Raw genomic sequence first — 20,118 nt, 5'->3', positions numbered from 1 at the left:
AGTACTTATAAAAGCAACAATTATTTTAACAACAACAATAATAGCACATTACATTTGACAAATTATATTGGAACAGTTGAGCACCTAGCATCCATCGCCTCACAGAATCTCAAGCATTCTCTATACAATTATTCCTTTATTGCAATTATTTCTTTATTTCAATGATTTCTTTATTTCAATTGATTTCTTTATTGTTAATATTAATGTGTTATTGAAAAAATCATTGCTTTAGGATCAAAACTCACGGAGGAAAGAACCCATACAACCATTTCCAGTCGCCGTTACGACGCGGTGTTGACACATCTTGTGTCGACACCGTCTGTTTCGGTCACAATTCCAGTCGCAGAGTCGTCGCCGTGTCGACACAGTTACCAGAAATGGGGAAGGGTCGACACATGACACAAAGTGACATAAAGTGTGGTCGCCGTGTGCACACATTGTTTCGGGTTTGCGACTACTTTATGCCAAAATCATTCGTTCATTCGTTCATTTTGTTCCTGTCAAATGGAAACTGTCAGATGGAAAAATACTTAAATAAAAATAAGTGACATTAATACGCCATCTCTAAAACGGATTACAAGACGTAATTATATATTGTTTGCATTTATATTACAATAGGACTTAAATTATTATGGGGAATTAAACTGCTCGAGTGATTTGATAAACTAAGTGTAATATAATCAACGCGCCACCACATTGTTTTAGTTTAGCCGGAAATGAAATTGTTTACTTCTCAGTGCCTGTGTTCATAACTATATTATTTGAAGCATTTTTAGTACTTCGATGCGTATACTATACTTAAATAACAGAAATAACGCTTTACATACTACGAAACTTGTTAATTATGATGTATAAATATGGTTTAAGGCTGAGAAATATTGCAGTCACAAAGTAGTTGCAATGTTTCGACTTTGTGTCGACTCTGTGTTGACACATGACACGCGCTGTCAAAAGTAATAACAAAGTTACTGGTATGTTACTGGATTTGCAAAATGGCTCCTTGTGTTGATTTGTTTTCAGATATTCTCAAAGTGTAAAAATGCCGTGGTCAGAGATGGGCATTAATCGATTAACTGTTTATTCGACTAAATAATGGAATAAAAAAAGTTAATTCTCAAATTTTAATCGCGATTAGTTTAGTCGACCTAACATAGATTGAAATTGAATTAATCTGAATATTAATCGAATAAATTATCGATTAAATCTCGATTGAAAGTTGACAGGGGGCCATTTTTGTACGTAAAAATAATAGAAATGTCTTGCATGCAGATGGTAGCAAAACACTTTGTCATAAAAGTCGAGATGGGTGTCGATATATAGGTTTTAGGGAGTGCCGATTTCGAAAATAATGACCATTTTGGAATCCGAAATGGCGGCCATGCACTGTGTCATAAAAGTCGTCATGGATGTCGTTTTATACGTTTTAGGGGGCCCCAATTTTGAAAATGATGACCATTTTGGAATCCAAAATGGCGGCCATGCACTATGCCATAAAAGTCGTCATGGGTGTCGTTTTATAGGTTTTAGGGGGCGCAGATTTCGAAAATGATGACCATTTTGGATTCCAAGATGGCGGCCATGCACTATGTCATAAAAGTCGTCATGGATGTCGTTTTATAGGTTTTAGGGGGCCCCGATTTAGAAAATGATGACCATTTTGAAATCCAAAATGGCGGCCATGCACTATGTCATAAAAGTCGTCATGGGTGTCGTTTTATTGGTTTTGGGGGGCGCAGATTTAGAAAATGACAACCATTTTGGATTCCAAAATGGCGGCCATGCACTATGTCATAAAAGTCGTCATGGGTGTCGTTTTATAGGTTTTAGGGGGCGCAGATTTCGAAAATGATGACCACTTTGGATTCCAAGATGGCGGCCATGCACTATGTCATAAAAGTCGTCATGTATGTCGTTTTATAGGTTTTAGGGGGCCCCGCTTTCGAAAATGATGACCATTTTGGAATCCAAAATGGCGGCCATGCACTTTATCATTAAAGTCGTCATGGGTGTCGTTTTATAGGTTTTGGGGGGCGCAGATTTCGAAAATGATAACATTTTCAATTTAAAAATGGCGGCAATGCACTATGTCATAAAAGTCGTCATGGATATCGTTTTATAGGTTTTAGGGGGCGCAGATTTCGAAAATGATGACTATTTTGGATTCCAAGATGGCGGCCATGCACTATGTCATAAAAGTCGTCGTGGATGTCGTTTTATAGGTTTTAGGGGGCGCAGATTTCGAAAATGGTAACATTTTCAATTTCATAATGGCGGCAATGCACTTTGTCATAAAAGTCGTCATGGATATCGTTTTATAGGTTTTAGGGGGCGCAGATTTCGAAAATGATGACTATTTTGGATTCCACTTTTATGACAAAATACGTAGCCGCCATCTTGGATTATAAAATGATCATCGTTTTCGAATTCTGCACTCCCTAAAACCTACAAATCGACATCCGTGACGACGCAAGTTATCTTTATTTTCAGATCTAACAAATTGCTACAGAATACAAAGGACAAAAAAGAAGCGAGGAGGTAATGAAACAAGCAAAAATACAGATGATTCCTCGACGCAATTGGGTGATTCTTAAATTGTGTCCAGATTTTTTTTGTCATAAAAGTTTTTATTTTTCACATATTACTCTCACAAGTTCCGTGACATTTCGACCTTGTAATTTTTTAAGTAAATGTTTTTGTTTATCTATGAGGATCTCACTAGAATAGTATAATCAAGGTATGTTTATATTTGATGAATGAAATAGTAACGCAAAAAAAAAAATATATTTGTGTCTTATATTCCTGCCGAAGACTTTTATTTTACCTTTTCCTTCTACACAAGTTTGGCCAAGTAATAAGAATTTAGGGCTCTCAATTTTATTTTGACTTCTACAACAGTAAAGCTACGAGGCCATGTTTGGTGTCGTTTTCGTATAAATTCGCAGTACCAAATTTAGTTAAGGTATCACATTGACACCATTCCGAAGTAAAAACATATAAACTTATTAAAATACTTTCTTTTAAACTCCTCTTCACGCTTAAACTGCTGAACAGTTTTAATTTAAATTTGGTACACATATATTTTGAGTCCCGAGACAGGATATAATAAGTTATCTCAAAAATCATCCTTTAAAGGTGTGAAATGAGGTGTAGGGGGGAATTCAGAATTGACTTCTTGAAGTTAATACTGTTTAAGTTTAGGTTTGAAGTCATGTTTTTTCATCATTTTTAACTAAATCAAAGATGTAGACCATCCCAAATTTCATATAAATCGGTTCAGCGGTTATTGATTTCCCGTACAAATTTCCACGCCACTTTTCACACCTTCAAAAGATGATTTTGGTTATAAGATCTATCCTATGTCCTGTTCCGGGACGCAAACTATTTCTATACCAAATTTCAACGAAATCGGTTCAGCGGTTAAGCGTCAAGAAGAGTTTCAAAAAAACCGGCCAAGTGCGAGTCGGACTCGCGTATTAAGGGTTCCGTACATTAAGTCCGACTCGCGCTTAACTGCACATTTCTAATAGGTTTTCCTGTCATCTATAGGTAAAGAACTATTTTGTGTATTCAGACGGACATACATACAGACGCACGAGTGATCCTATAAGGGTTCCGTTTTTTCCTTTTGAGGTACGGAACCCTAAAAAGATTTATTTTTATTTTGTGGAATGGTGTCAATGTGATATCTTAAATGGATTCAGCACCCCAGATTTATACGAAAACGATACCAAACACGGCCTAGCACCTTCACTGATATAGATATATCAAGATAAAATTAAGAGCCCTAAATAAACTTTTAAGAGCGGATATCTCAAAAACTATTCAACATATCGAAAATATTGATTGAATAAACTTGTAACAAATTAAATTAACTTTCATTTTGTATAAGTGGCCATGTCGCTGAGATGCATAGTTTCCGAGATATAATCGAAAAACGGGAAAATGGGACCTTCAAAGCCCCCTCTCTCCCCCCCGCTCAAGGGCTACGGCCGGGGACTTTTGATATGTTCACCTCCTAACTTGTCAAACCGAGTTACGGAGTCAAAAATTGTGTTCCGAGCATTTCCCTCTACAACTTTTGGAGCATTCGTTGCCTGACCTAAGTAGCTTATTGAATTTCTTTAAAAACTTTTCTGTAAAAGGTTGACGGGTGTTGGGTGTTTATATGGTTTCGGTCGATTATTATCATTTGCATTGCCCATGATGACTTACTAGAATTACGAGCACACGAGACACTAATAGTAGTTTGACAAACCTTGGTTTTCAAGAGGTATTTTATATTGACATTTGCTGCCACAAATTTGCTGTCAGATTTAGTCGCAAACCGCACGCAAAGTGCACACAAATGTGTCGACACCTTGTTACGGAAAAGTGTAGACACGGCGACGACACTTTGTTTCGAAACAATTCTAGACACATTGTGTGGACTCTGTTACGACACATCTGACATTTAGTTACCACTTTGTGATTCTGCGACTGGAATGGTTATATGGGAAATAATCCACTCCCATATCCCCTTAATTCAAACACATAGTATATTATGTAAATCCTAAGGGCGAGTTGCACCAACCACATTTAACAGACTGATTAATGTCAATCAGCAGTGTAGTATGAAACTTCCCATACAATAATTTAGTGAATGCTTTAACGGTACGGTTTGGACCCTAAATCACTGAAATAAAAAGTTGAAGCCTTTAGCTTCTATTAAAATACAATAAGTTTACCCATCAGCGCCTACACCCACTTTTGGGAACCCACCATTTGTTAGGTAGAGTCAGGTGGGTAGGGGAATACTGCACTTCATGGTCCACACGGCCGTATAGGAAAGCAAGTTGCTAGTGGATCCCTAAACCGGGCTACGAGATTATCGACCTGATTCGAACTTTATGGTTCGTCTAGATACGATATGGATTAGACATGTCAGTATCAAAAGTGACGTTTCTCCAAAAACGTCACTTTTGACACTAGGCCGTATGTCTGAGCAAGTGCATGAGAATAACCTGAGATGATATGCCTGACCTTCCGGGACGGCGGCATGCCCGATAAATAGTGACCGTACTTCTTGATTTATCTCCGGCGGTTCTTTTTCATGATAATTTCATCTGCTATTGCATAGCCACGACCCTCAGTGATGAAGAAACCGATTCAAGGTGGAGGAGGAGGAGGCAAATATCGTATATAGACGCTTTCCTTGGCAAATAAGAACCTGTGGTTCTAAGTACCGAGGACCGCAGAGCGGTATGGAAGAGTATAAGGAGCTACATGAGCGGTTCTCCCAATGAGCCCGACACAGCCAACGCGCTATGATTCATGGACCTCTTCCGAGAAATCGTGGCTAATTTCTGAGAAATTGCAGATGAAATTATCATTTTATTTATTTATTTTATTTATTTAAACGAAATTTATACAGTCTGACAGTATAAACCAAATCACTATACAATTTAGAGTCAACTTATACGCTACGGTACACAACACTTTACATAAACAGTTTTATAAAATACCACTACCATCCATCGCCTCGCAATACTTCAGACAGATACTACATACACTTTCCCATCGACTTGCAAACAAATCTTTGGAATTAGCACTCACAAATGAAAATTTATGGAAGGATGGGTCATAAAAATAATAGACAAAATGCAATTCAAACGTATGTACCAAATTTATTTTAGTATCCAATGATTAGTAAATTTATATAATGTAATTTAAACCCAAAGTAAAATTTTGATTACAGAGATGAGATACATTGATTAGGTAGATGATATAATGAAGGTTAACGTTATGTTAACTAAAGCGACGTATATGCGACATGTAATCCAGGAATGCTACATTTCTTGTACAGTAATTTTGACAGGTGGAGATGACAGAGAGAGCCTAAGCCTCTTGGGAGTGAACGGTGTAGCTAGAGCCCTTTTAATAACGGGTTGATAAAGAACGCCTAAGCCACTTGGGAGTGGGCGGTGTAACTGGTGCCCATGACGCAAGCGTTGACTCCTCGTAACAGTCTCACGTAGCCTTTTTCACCCCATCCATCTCCCCACGAGTTTTTAATAATCCAGAACTTCTTGCCGTTTTCTGCGAAAGAAAAACAGTTTAAATTCTGTACATTTGAAGGGTTCTTCTGCTTTGTCACACTTCTCAGAGAATTCAGAGCAATATTTGTTTTAAAGTGATTATTGCAGCGGTAAATAAGACAGGTACCTTGAGTGAATTCCGTCACTTAAATATTTCATTTAAAATACCTGTTATTGATTAAAATTTAACATTACCTTCTCCATACCCGACCAAGAGCACGCCGTGGTTAAGTTGTTTACCTTTGCACTCATCAGGTTCTAGTATGCCTCCTTTGTAATGGAAAAAGTCATTGGCGTTTAGAGCTGAAAGTAAACAAAGAAAAACTTAAGTATTATTCTTCTTCTTCTTCGTTACACTAAATTATTGACAGAGCGGTCGTGGCCATTATGTAGACTTTTGAGCTACTCGTTTAACGACACGTATAAATTAAATATTATTACCTTTGTTCATAAAAAGGGTAACGTCAGCTGCCTTTAAGAGAATTCATACTACATTGGATACAATGTAATTGATACACAATCTAATATTTTTGTACACCTGACATTTTGTATCATTACAAACTTAATTATTTTAGGTACAAATAGTAGGTACTTATACGAGTATAAGTTAAGATATTAAATTTATGTCCACAAAGATAAACCGATAACACTAAACTTTGACTTAAATAGAAAGCTGATACGGATTGATCCAGAAAGGTGAGAACTTTGAAAAGACGATGTTAGGTACTCACCGACTGCCAGAGGTCCTAAGTTTACCAGTTTATTCTTTAACTCCTCTTCATCGGCGATTTTGATAGCAGTGCCACCTGTTACCAGCGCAACCCCCTTACTGGCGTCTTCTTTGCATGTTGATTTTACATCATGATAGGGATAGTCTGGCTCCTTTTCCAGCTTTTCCTTTTTTTTAGCCAGTTCCCTGAAATTAACGCAGTTTTAAAGTGAGTAATTGAAAATAAGTGACAAGTGACAAGGGAAAGATAAACCTTGTACTGCAGGAATTACAATCGTGGTCTTATTTATTTTATCCTAGGGATCCTTTTATACATTTTCTGACGGTTACACGATTATAACGGGTATACTTTTTGGATAAGACTGTAATTAGACCAATTTTGATGTAGGGGTATGAAGCTTGGACGCTAACTCAGAAAGAGGAGAGCAAGCTCTTAGTGGCGGAGAGGAAAATCTGGCGGAAGATTCTGGGGCCTATCAGAGAGGAAGATGGAACTTGGAGGCGGGGCAAAAATAGGGAGCTAGAGGAGCTGGTTGCGATGCCCAATATAATTGGCGAGATCAAAGCCACACGACTCCGCTGGCTTGGTCACCTGGAGAGGATGGGGGAGGACCGTGCTGTGAGAAGAGCGTATGTGGGGCACCCGGGCGGAAAACGTCCGTCCGGGCGTCCCAGATACCGCTGGAGTGACGAAGCCGAAAAAGACCTGTCCGCCCTGGGAATACCCAACTGGCGCGAAGTGGCGCAGAATAGGGCGGAGTGGCGCTCTCTTGTGTCAGAGGCCAAGATCCTCTTTGGGTCACTGAGCCAGTGATGTATGTATGTATGTGTGTATGTATGTTTTTTGTATACAAATAATAAAATACCAACATTCATTTTGCGTTAAAACTAATTGCATAATTTCCTGTTATGAGTAGAGAAGTGATCAAATTGCATAATAAAGATAAAGTGTGTATGTATATTTTTTTTATAATTTCCTAAAACTAAATTAACAATGAGAGTAATCTTAGGCATATGATATCCCGTTCATTACATTATATATAACTTATGACAGTAGAGATTATGCAAATTAAACTTCAACTTAATGTCCGTATGACAAATAAGTATTATATTACTTGAACCTTAGCGGACACGTATTTCGCTTCGCCAAACTCGTCACTGGTCGCTAGGCGTCACTAGTTGCCAAGGCAATCACTGCATCGAACGCGATGGAACTATCCTTAGTTCCTTTTCGTCAGCGCAAACACTTACTGCTAGAGATGCAACGGATAGTTGTTTGGCCGGATACCGGATATTCGGCCTGACCATCGGCCGAATATTCAGTATCTGGCTGCCGAATATTCGGCCACGGAACTATACCTACATTTCGGTTTTTCAGATGCGCATTGTGCAGGTTTGACCTGTTTCCTAGTGAACGTTCACGCAGACACATTTCTGGGCGCTTTCAGAAATAAATATCGAAAACCCGATTCTCACAGATCCCGGTGTTTTTGGGTTCTTTCAACTCAGAATCACTAGTATATTCAATTCTGATGATAAAATATAATGTCCCAAAAATTTGTATGAAAATTGTACATTCCACTACGTCACGCACATACAAGTGAAAACATTTTTCATACTAAAACGTGACGTAATGGAATGGACATTTTGGGACATCTTTTTTTAATGGTGGGATGGAGAATGCTGTCGATTCTGAGTAGAATGAGCCCAAGAACGTCCAGAAATTTTTGAAAACCCTTCTGAGAGCCCTATGTTCCTGATGAGGGATAACAGGATATCATCATCTCATCATCATCATCATTCCTGAAAACGCCCTTCTAGGTTCGTAATGAGTGTGCGTGCAAGTCAGTGGAATGTTTAAGTTGTTTAAAATAATAAACAAATACTTACGATTATGACCATGACAGTTTCTTTAATCCAATTTGTGTACTCTAAAATCATGCAATGTTAGGTACTATCCGGTATCGGCCGGATAGTAGATCACTACGCGGTATCTGGCCGGATATTAAAATAATGGCCAGATAGGCCGGATACCGGATAGTAACCGAATATCCGGTGCATCTCTACTTACTGCATAACTTCGTGCATCCATCCTCCATTGCAACCCCATTTCTCTCCGAGGCAATCGAGGATCTGCCCTTCGGAAAAGGATAGGCATTGCTTATGTTTGAGTGCGTACTGCCCTTCAATATCACCTGTGAATAAATTAATATAGTTTTATACTTTGAACTCCGTCTACAACTTAAAAACTTTAAGCATAATTTTCCTCCTCTGTTCACTTTCAAATTAACTTTCCTTAATAGTTGAAATACTTGATTCAAGTTTAAAGGCCCTGTAAGAGTTTTGGCTCTGCGCTGTCTGTTAGTCTATATATCAAATATAATTATTTTGTGGTAACTAAGTTCTACCTGACCTTACAGACTAACATGCATAAAATATTTAAAAACAGTTAAAAATAACTCTAAATACTACTCGTAATTTTAATTTTGGCGGTACAATGACGTGGGTTCGTTGCGTCGTCTGCTAAAATCTTAAATCGACGATAAATTACTTGGCCAATCATCATCATCATCATAATATCAGCCAGAGGACGTCCAGTGCTGGACATAGGCCTCCCCAAAGAGTGCCACAACGACCGGTCTTGCGCCACCCGTTTCACATACTTTAATTAAATACGCTTAAAACACTATTTACACATATAAGTACTCACAAGCGTGTGATAATGGAGAATTCGGTTTGAAAAGCAGACTTGCAAGTTGCAAGAAAGGTAAGTAAGGACAGTTAGTTGTTTATTCAAATTAGAAAGAAGAACTCATGTTCACCTTTCACAATATTCATAATAGGTGGAGTAATGAGAAAAGACCTCGAGAGAAGATCATCAGGTATCTTATGACAGACATATGTCAAGGACCGAAGAAAAATAACATAATTTAAAAGGTGAGAGATGGTGGCGGGCATTTGAGACATATGTCAAGGACCGAAGAAAAATAACATAATTTAAAAGGTGAGAGATGGTGGCGGGCATTTGAGCAACTTAAATTATATGGACACTAATAACGTGATTACCAAAGAGTTACCGATATAGAAGAACGAGTAAGTTAGAGTGAACTTACCAACAGCGCTGAAAATATAGCAACTACCACAATTTCCTTGGTGCTTAACATGAGAAACCACATGTTTGTCCCTCCAGTCAAATTCAGTAGCCGTAGGAGTCGGCCCATCAGGAAGTACTACACTCGTCATATTTTTTGGAAGTCTGAAACCATTGTATTGCTCTAGCTCATGAGGGTATAAATCAGCAAAATGGTTCACTGCAAACACAGTATCAGGAAACTTGGCATTTCGCTCATTTATTTCTTTCAAGGTTTTCTTGAAAATCTCAAGCCTTTCATAGTACTCCCTGCGGTTGTATACTTTCTTGTGCTCTTGGACAAAGTCTTTGAACAGGCTTTCAGCGTCTTCTACTTCGTAGAATGGCTTGTCAATTGCAGCCAAGACCGTGCTGCTGGCTAGGCAGACTGTCGTCAGTACTATCGCTACAAACATGGTGTTCGTTGATAGTTCTGAGCTGTTGAAGTTACATTTCTACGCAACCTTTTTATACAAAAAATAATAATTAAAATACCTCAGTCGTTTTTAGTACTTCCACGTGTATTTTGTATCAAAATTTTTGAGATTGCGTAAATATGTTTTTTATTGGATAAGTACTTCATTTTATCAGTTTATTTAATACAAAATGATACTTAAAGTAAATACCTTAGTTTAATTGTCTCCACGTGTATTTTATGTCTCCAAGTTTTTGAAATAGTGTTTGTTACTTTTATTAGGTATTTTAATGTTATCAGACTGAATACCGTACTAGGTACCTATTTAGGTATGAACTGAACAGATTTATATAATAATATACGCATATTTATTTAATCTCTTTATTTATCTTTCATCAAAAGTTAAGTTTTTTTTACAATATAGATATAAAAGTAGAGTATAAAAACACATACAAAAACTAGACTAAATATATTATTATATTAAACACATTATAAAAAGTCTAACCTAGGGTGCCGCCAGCAGTGGGGTAGGGCCAAGGGTGCCGGTGGTCAGGACCGAAGAGCGAGGAACCGACGTATTATACGCGCCGTGTCCAAGATTACCGCCTTCTGCATCTACCTATTTAAGGTACTCACGTAATCCAGTTCTCGAAAATGGTCGTGCCACGCTCTATTGGGATCATTTATCATAATAATCACTGGCAACCAATGCCAATAAGCCAGACATCGTGTTGTTAATCGCAATTAAATAGCACTAGTTACACCGCCCACTCCCAAGTGGCTTAGGCGTTCTTTGGGCGTTTTCTAAAATAAATATCGAAAACCTGATTCTCACAGATCCTGGTGTTTTTGGGTTCTTTCAACTCAGAATCACTAGCATATTCAATTCTGATGATAAAATAAAATGTCCCAAAATTTGTATGAAAATTGTACGTTCCACTACGTCACGCACATACAAGTGAAAAATTTCTTCATACTAAAACGTGACGTAATGGAATGGACATTTTGGGACATCTTTTTTTAATGGTGGGATGGTGAATGCTGTCGATTCTGAGTAGAATGAGCCCAAGAACGTCCAAATTTGCAAGTATCAGGTTTTCAATATTTATTTTAGAAAACGCCCCTTTATCAGGCGCTAGCTACACCGCTCACTCCCAAGAGGCTGGCTCTCTGTCATCTCCACCTGTCAAAATCAACGTGAAATGTAGCATTCCTAGATTACATGTCGCACATACGTCGCTTTAGTTAACATAACGTTAACCTTAATTATATTATCATCTACCTAATCTAATGTGTATCTGTCTATTAAGGAACTTAGTCTTATCACATGTATGTTACAGAGTTTCATGAACAAGAGTTTGTACTGTTTGCATGACTGTGCTGTATCAGAGGGCAGCTAAATATGCACATGCATGAGTCGTGTCCCACGTTAGCCTCCCACGAGTTGTACGTATTTTTGTGCGTGCATGCGAGGGAGTCTTATATCCTACAACGAAGGAGCCAACTATGTAGTAATGAACTGGTGGAGGCTAACCGCCGCCTGGTCCAGCTTGCTGCGACTGCGTTGACTGCGGCAGTCTTCATGGGCGGCACTGATGACAGTGACCTTCGGGGCGTAGGTCGGGTCAGGAGATGGCCGAGCTAAACGGTGGAATCGTCATTCACCGGTGCTTCACATCACTAGTGGGGTCGTCCATCTTGTAGATTGGTTTTGCGCGTGAACTGGGTCGTATAATAATATTATCTAAGACCAAAACAGTCATATTTGTGATTCCCTAATAAATATTGGTTTAAGAGGTGCTCTGGTGTTTTTACTCTTACAATACCTTCCTAGGACAGTTACATAAAATGATCTGAGGCTTTTTTATTTACTAGCCGACACAAAACACAACAATACAATACAATTATATAATAATAAGAATACAGAAAATCAAAGGGAGGTAAACCTTAAAACGCCTTAAGCCCTAACGCCTAAGCCACTTGCACCATTCATTAACCCGGGGTTAACCGGATAAACCTAGAGTTACCATGGTTACCAGTACAAATAGACACTGGGCTAACGGTTTAACCGGTTAACCCCAGGTTAGTGGGTTGATGCAAGTGGCGTTAATAATGAAAATTTTGAAATAAAAAAGATGTGACCGTATTGGACAAGTAATGTAACCTCTCTTATGTACAATAAAGTGTTTACATACATAAATACAATAACTGTGAAACCAGCCGCCAGGATAAGAATATGGGTTTTGCCTTTTAATACTGAATGTTGTCATCTCATGGGAAAAACAAAAAACACTTGTAATTAATAATAAGATGTAGATAAAATAATATGTAGGTACGTATAATGGGTACATGGGCAGGTTAGGTACCTTAGGTATGAATTATAAGGTAAATTACCTATAAAAGTTTCTCAGTCATAAAAAACACGTGGAAGAATTTAAACTGACTAAGGTATTTCAAGGTTTATTTTCTTCATAAAAAATATCTATCGGAGTAATAAAACTAAACTATTTACGCAATCTCAAAAATTTGGGGACATAAAATACACGTGGAGGTAGACTAAGGTATTTTATTTTATCAATTAATATTTTTTTATATAAAAAGGCGGCGTAAAATTGTAACATCATCAGTGGGTCTACCGGTAACGTTCTAGTAAGCTCATAACTATCAACGAACACTATGTTTGTGCCGATTGTCCTGGTGACGCTCTGCCTTGCCAGCAGCACGGTCTTGGCTGCTTATGACAAGCCATACTACGACGTGGAAGACGCTGAGAACCTTTTCAAGAACTATGTCCAAGAGCATAAGAAAGTGTACAACCGAAGGGAGTACTATGAAAGGCTGGAAATTTTCAAGGAAACTTTGAAAGACATAAATAAGCGAAATGACAGGTTTCCTGACACTGTGTTTGCAGTAAACCACTTTGCTGATCTGAAGCCACATGAGCGGGCGCAATACCACGGTTTCAAACTCCCAAGTGGAAATAGGACGAAAGCGGTACTCCTTGATTTGCCCGAGGTTACAGCTACTGAATTAGACTGGAGGAAAAAAGATGCGGTAACTCATGTGAAGAACCAAGGACGATGTGGCAGTTGCTATATCTTCAGTGCTGTTGGTAAGCTTACACTTATCTTACTTGTTTATATATAGTTTTTGGATTTCTGAATTTTATTCGTTATTCTTTCTTGCAAAATTAAAAGGCTTGAATTTGGGTTTCTTGAAAAGGGTAATTTAGAAAATCAGCGATTTAAACTTTCACGATTTTTACACATTATTAAATTGTACAACGGTACTTAATCGCGTACTTATCTAAGTTTTTAGATTTACCTCCAGCGTTTTGAGGACGGCATTGTCCCCGTGGCCTCGGAGAAGAACTCCCGTTATACAATTTATTAATGAATAGAAAATCAGTGCCTCCTCCGCTCAAATATGAGAAATTAATAGGTAGGTACTTTTGAAATATTCGATCATTCGAAAACCTGTAATGTGTCTTTCAAAGCCTCTTACCCTTCCAATAAATGTAATTTATTTAATTCTACGTACCTATCTTCCCTGTAAAAAATCACAAGAGTAAATGTGACGTCCCACGGTCAAAGGTACCTTATGGCGGGTATGGAGTTATGCATACCCCAGTAATCTACAATAGATAAGCTATCGATAACACAAAAGATCAACCTTCTAGGTTGCGTAGTTACAGAGATATGATTTTTTGAAAATAATGTTGTGAAATGAGCAACTTTACGATAGAGAAGTTTTAAGTTTAGCCGCCTAAAAAACTATGTTCCTGAAGTAAGTTACATAGTTGACTACAAATAATAATACCTTATATATCTGAGATTTAAAAAATATTGCGACTTGTTCTGTAATGCAAATAGAAACTTTTGATATCGACTGATTTATGTGTATACTAACCAATCTCTTGAAAATAAAGTTTTATTTCATTTTCACGATTGATTGCAATGAGCTCTCAAGATTTAAATTTTATCTATTAGAAAACGACACTGACAGACAGTTTAAGCAAAAAACAATACCGATTTAGAGGTGAACATGTATTTTCTGACTTTTTCATATAAAATCACAAAATTGAATATTTTTACTTTTAATGTGACACACAATCAATTTTTCTGAGCACATATGAAAGAAATTCTGTCATTCAAATGAAATAAATCCTAAAACCCCAACTAAATACTATATTTAACCCCTTATGCCACTTTAAACTTACATAACAATAACAGTATTTGCTCCATACATTTACGAAAAGGTACCTTATGGAAATAAATCTAATAATACATCACTACAAAATATCAATCATATTACAGTTTATCTTTTATGAATAGAAAATATTAATTAACATTAAACTGCCCCAAATTTAATTAGTTCTTCGTCATAATAATCTTAAAAAAGACCAATAATTTGTATGTAATGAAAAGGTACCTTGTGATTAAGTTACATGATGAGGCATGATGATGATGATGGAACAGTTAGGATAAACTAATAATATTTTGGGGTTAACCTGGTATAAATCGTCTATTTCTTATCAATAATATATTTCGGTTGCTATTGAAGATAAGCGGCATTGAGGTTCAATGACCTCAGATCTTCCATAAGGTAATGCGTCGGGTATTGGCATTTTTCAGCAAACCAATGGCTGATTTACTGCATGCGACCAAACCAAATGAAGATTATTCTAGTTAAGAAAGACTTGACGAGAGTAACTTTGGTATAATAGCAGGCTACTTGGATTTGTGATGTCGGTCGATGTACGGTTATAATATTTGCGAGGCGCCCCAACCAGAACTGAAATTATCCAATTAGTTTTGCAGAATGCTAATACAGTTCTCTACCAAACTTCTTTTCCCGTATTGACTAGTTTTTATGGGAATTTTCAATCTTTTTTCCATAAGGTACCTTTTCTACTAAACTCTGAGACGACATTACTAGGCTTATAACTAACTTATAACAAAAATAAAAACAGGTAAACAAAGGTTACGCATTAAGGTTTCAGATCACACAATAAAAAAAAATTGAGCATTTTTTCACCTCTTTACAAAACATTTCATATCTCCGAAACTAGAAACCCTCATAAGGTACCTTTTCCCGTGGAACGTCACAAATATCTATTTTTTTACATTGTTCACAGGCGAAATTGAAGGACAGTACGCTATCAAACACAAACAATGCCCAGCCTTTTCCGAAGGACAAGCCCTTGACTGTCTTGAGTGTGGAGATTGCGGAGGAGGAATAATGCATGCCGTTTTTCAGTGGGTTCGCTTTTTATTTATATGTTTGAAATATTTTACTACTAGTGAATAGAATCAGGCGTTACTTTGCGGAAATCCATATTAATCAAAACCAAAATATTACTTTGCTAATCCGCGTATAAGATAACGTCCTAGTCATTCAGTGCTAACCCGTTATACTTACTTGCTGTTCCCACCCTCCCACCGCAAAAATAAATACGCAAATAAATATAACAAACCACAACCAAAATAATAATACTCGACACGTGTTTCGCCTCTCTACGAGGCACATACATCCTACAGCAATACCAATATATTAATCGCCTGCACATGTATGTAAAAAGTATCTAGTTTGAGGCCATGTGTATTGTGTATACTATTGGTATAGGTCCGGATTACAGAAAAAAAAAAGATCTATTAAGGTCATTAACAAAACATGTTCATTAATTACTTAAGCCTTTTTCTGGTCTTAATGGGGTTGGCCGGTGGAAGTTTTTAGCAGATGGCGCCATCATAGCTTGCCCCGTCAATCCCTAGAATTGTGTCAAATTTTTGTTTTTTTAATACCCTGGATGCCAGCTCTTTAAGCCAAATCTCATAGAAAAAGGGGCAAGCTATGATGGCGCCATCTAGGCAAACCTTTGACAGTTGCCAACCCCATTCATTTGTTCATCGTTGGTCTTAGGGTTTCACAATGTGAGTATAAAAGTAAAATAGGTATAAAAAAACAATATAAAAGAGATATAAATACATTATGGAAAATCTACCCTATACGGTGCCACTAGCAGCGGAGCAAGGGCCAAGCTGCCGGTGGTCAGGGCCGCAGAGAAAGGAACCGCCGGAATATCCACGCTGTGTCCAAGACTAGCGCCTTCTGCATCTGAACCTCGTGTTTGTGATCCAACCACCTCTGAGCGAGAGTCTTTCAAGGTTTTGGTCGAGACTTTTCGCTATAAAACCGTTCGCTGTAACAACTATCGGGATCGTGTAAGGAGATTTTTTGTCATTAAACCAACTGATGTCTTTGAATCCCGTCGACTTATGGAACTAGATATCAGACGGGATGAGCTGAAAACCCGACCACCAGCGGCTATAAGGTATAATTATAAGTGTCGCCATGGTCGAAATCGGCCGGAAGAGTATATACATACATCGGCTTCGGGATAATGATCGTCAAATCAACATTCTACATGGCGGTTATCTCGTGAACCAAGTCTAGGTACTTACTGAACTTGTACTTCTCAGCTTTCACGAGATTCTCATGGGGGATGGTGATGTCGACGAGCACGGCCTGGCGTTGTGATCTATCTATTGTCACGATGTCTGACTTATTGGCTACAGTACTGTCAGTGATTATAGATCGATCCCAATAGAGCGTGGCAAGACCATTTTTGAGAAATGGCGCAGGTAAATGCAAATAGTACGGTACTTCGCGGTCCACAAAGCCGTATCGTATAGAAGAGAAAGTTGCAGCAACTACACGGCACAGCACATAATCTTATGGCTGTACAAGTAGTTACTCGCCGTTAGCTAGATGCAGGACTCTCCGGGACCGTCCTTCAGGATATAATTTATTATTGACCTTATAACAAGCATTAATTTCAGGGAATTAGCTAAAAAGAAGGAAAAGTTAGAGAAGGAAGGAGACTATCCCTATGAAGACAAAAAGAAAACCTGTACTGAAGATAAGAGTAAGGGAGTTGCCTTGGTATTAGATGGTAAAGAAGTAGCAGTCCCCAACGAAGAAGTGCTGAAGAAACTGTTGTCAAACTATGGACCTCTAGCAGTTGGTAGGTACAAACAGCAACACTTTTAACTGTCCATCGGCTGACCTTATGCCTTTTGTAATAAGGTTTAGGAACTGTCAGTTAACAGTGTGGGCGATGGTACCATCGTTCGCATAGTTTTAATTTCGGGTTCATAAATCATAAATTATTTATTTGCGTGAATAGGGTCAGATTACAGTTGTTATATATACATAAAGTTCCTCCTAATTCAACCGTCCACAAACAGCATGCAAATATCTGTTGTATTTCTTAAGCTAAGTATTTATTACATTATATACATTATATCATTGAAATAATCGTGAAGTGAATAAAACATTTTATTTAACAGCCATTCATGTAGGGTTTTCTTAAATTTATTAATTCGCAAGCATTTAATGTCAGGTGGCAACTTATTAAATATTTCTAGTAGAAGTGTGTAGAAATTTTCTACACACATAGCACAGCAGTTTTTTGTTAAAAATAGCAGGTTTTTTTTGCATTCCAACTACAAGTCGTTCACCGTTTCTAGTATTTCTAAGGTATATGTCACTAGCTGTAATAAATAATTCAGGGCGTTGTTTAACAAATTTGGCTACTTCAAAAACATACAGGCAAGGAAATGGCAGGACTTTAAGCTTGAGAAACATCGGCTTACATGACTCGAGAGGGCTAATACTACAGATTGCACGAATATATTTGTTTTGGGATCGTAATACTCTTATAATATCTATCCTATTACCCCAGATCGTGAGTCCATATCTGAGAATTGATTCGACATATCGGTAATAAGCAGCCATGGCAGTTCTGTGATCAGATGTTCTACGCAATCTATTAAGGACAAAACCAAATCTATTCAGTCTTGCGCATACAGTTTCAATATGTCCATTCCAGTTTAGCTTATTATCTAAATGTATTCCTAAAAATTTTACTATGTCACGTTCTTGTAATAAATGTCCATTGTAGCTTATACATAATTATAGATTAACTAGATTGATTAAAACGTAAATACGTTGTTTTTTCAAAATTAACTTGGAGATTGTTTCCTTCAAGCCACTTTACCACACATTCAAGTGCAATAGCACTATTTATGTCAAATTCGTGATTTGCTTGAGTTTCTGATTAATTACTTGATACTATAATTGATATGTCATGGGCGAATAAAACACATTTATGATATGTGATGTCAGGAAGGTCGTTAACATATAATAGAAATAGCAGAGGGCCAAGGACGCTTCCCGGAGGCACTCCATATTTATAAGTAGAATATTCAGAAGTAAATACTTCTGTTACGTTCCTATTGTTTACTCTTTTTATTTCTACACATTGCGTTCTATCTTGTAAGTAAGTATCTTTTATGTTGTCGAATGTTATCCTCGTTAATTTTAAGCCACTATGGTATCTAATTTCCGACTAACCTTTTAAAAAGAGGGAGCTTAAGTTACCTACTCATTTTTAAGACAAGTGAAACGGATATTGAAAAAAATAGATTCCTAGGGGAAAAGATAAACAGAAAAATATTTTTTTTATAGCCTTAAACGCCGCGGACTTCGATCATTATAGTAAGGGAATACTAGAACCGCACCACTGCAAAGGGCAAGATATTGACCATGGCGTGGTCTTGGTGGGATATGGAGAAGGTTTGTTAGAATGTAATAGATAAGAAGTTACAGTGTTACTAACTAAAGTAAGAAATCCGATAAAACTTATTTGATTGCTATAACTTCCAAGGAAATGGAATAACAATATCGAAAACAAAAATCCACTTTGTAAAATACGTTTATCACGAAATTGTGTTGTTCTTTCAATGATAAGAAAATCAAAGAAAAAGAGGAGTAATAATTTATTTTGCAGACTATTAATATTGATGTGTTTATTTCATAGAAAATGGAAAACAGTACTGGCTGATTAAGAACTCGTGGGGAAAGGGTTGGGGAGAGGAAGGCTATGTGCGACTGCGGCGAGGAGTAGACGCGTGCAAGATGGGCACGGGCTACACGGCTACCTGCCATGTTGAATAACCTTGCTTCAATCCTGTCTAACGGCTTCACAAGTTCACACATTACATGCATTCACAATGGTTATGAAATACATTTCAACATAGATCATAAGCAAAATTCTAAAAACCTGTGTAAGGAGTTGGCTTACTCGTTGCATATTGTACGATCTTATGAATACTAAAATAAATTTGGCATCATTGCATTTATTTTGTTTTAATTTTTTTAGTACCTAAGCCTTGACTAAGCCCCTTTGAATACCCTACAATTTGCTTCATGCATGATTTTTTATGGAAGATACTTACTACAAGTATTCTACTTCGAATCAATTCAAATATTTTCTTTGAAGAGAAATGAAATATAATAAAGACAATAGAAAATAGGTCGCTATTAGACGGAGAGCTAGCTACGGAAATAGGTTTGCAATTTATAGAGCAACAAAGTCCCCCTAGTTAGTGTGCCGTACTATCATTATTAATTAATTCGGGCGCCTGGCAGCTGTTCACCGTTGGGTGTGAGAGGTGTCAAATAAATTGAAGGTGTATAATTTATAGAGCTCTGAGTTTGGTGTGATATAATAGCTAATTTTGTATTTAATTCGAATATAACATTGGCAGGCGTTTTAATTGGGGTAAAAGTAGTGCCAGGTGTCGTCCAAGATGCGCGAAAAAGTGCCATGTCATCTCATTTACTGGATCAAATTTTATCGTGTCCCATTGGGTAATCGGAAAAAAACGGGACCTTATTACTATAAGGTCCCTTTTTCGGTCCC

General features: G+C 37.4%; 2 protein-coding genes across 2 annotated transcripts; one reads left to right on the top strand and one right to left on the bottom strand.

The window, feature by feature from the left end:
* Positions 1-5,904: 5,904 nt before the first annotated feature.
* LOC134792451 (procathepsin L-like) lies at positions 5,905-10,368 on the bottom strand. The gene is made up of 5 exons (XM_063763738.1): positions 9,918-10,368; positions 8,876-8,999; positions 6,806-6,990; positions 6,270-6,377; positions 5,905-6,075 (listed from the first exon to the last, which is right to left on the bottom strand). The coding sequence occupies exons 1-5, from the start codon at positions 10,348-10,350 to the stop codon at positions 5,939-5,941; spliced, it is 987 nt and encodes a 328-aa protein (XP_063619808.1). The 5' UTR covers positions 10,351-10,368; the 3' UTR covers positions 5,905-5,938.
* Positions 10,369-12,958: 2,590 nt separating this feature from the next.
* LOC134792450 (procathepsin L-like) lies at positions 12,959-19,399 on the top strand. Its single transcript, XM_063763737.1, has 5 exons — positions 12,959-13,461; positions 15,487-15,607; positions 17,192-17,376; positions 18,882-18,989; positions 19,234-19,399. The coding sequence occupies exons 1-5, from the start codon at positions 13,026-13,028 to the stop codon at positions 19,368-19,370; spliced, it is 987 nt and encodes a 328-aa protein (XP_063619807.1). The 5' UTR covers positions 12,959-13,025; the 3' UTR covers positions 19,371-19,399.
* Positions 19,400-20,118: the final 719 nt, after the last annotated feature.

The sequence above is a fragment of the Cydia splendana genome, chromosome 7, assembly GCF_910591565.1.
Source record: "Cydia splendana chromosome 7, ilCydSple1.2, whole genome shotgun sequence".
In the NCBI taxonomy this organism is placed as follows: domain Eukaryota; kingdom Metazoa; phylum Arthropoda; class Insecta; order Lepidoptera; family Tortricidae; genus Cydia; species Cydia splendana.
This window is presented reverse-complemented; position numbering and strand designations above follow the sequence as displayed.

What these genes read in the sequence shown, in the direction of transcription:
- LOC134792451 (XM_063763738.1), bottom strand. Translation starts at nt 10,350, where the DNA reads ATGTTTGTAGCGATAGTACTGACGACAGTCTGCCTAGCCAGCAGCACG. An exon ending in TGGATGCACGAAGTTATGCA is followed by an intron (nt 6,991 to 8,875) that starts GTAAGTAGAGAT and finishes CGTTAATTTCAG; the next exon opens with GGAACTGGCTAAAAAAAAGG. An exon ending in CTTGGTCGGGTATGGAGAAG is followed by an intron (nt 6,076 to 6,269) that starts GTAATGTTAAAT and finishes TTTCTTTCGCAG; the next exon opens with AAAACGGCAAGAAGTTCTGG.
- LOC134792450 (XM_063763737.1), top strand. Translation starts at nt 13,026, where the DNA reads ATGTTTGTGCCGATTGTCCTGGTGACGCTCTGCCTTGCCAGCAGCACG. An exon ending in CTATATCTTCAGTGCTGTTG is followed by an intron (nt 13,462 to 15,486) that starts GTAAGCTTACAC and finishes CATTGTTCACAG; the next exon opens with GCGAAATTGAAGGACAGTAC. An exon ending in ATAATGCATGCCGTTTTTCA is followed by an intron (nt 15,608 to 17,191) that starts GTGGGTTCGCTT and finishes CATTAATTTCAG; the next exon opens with GGAATTAGCTAAAAAGAAGG.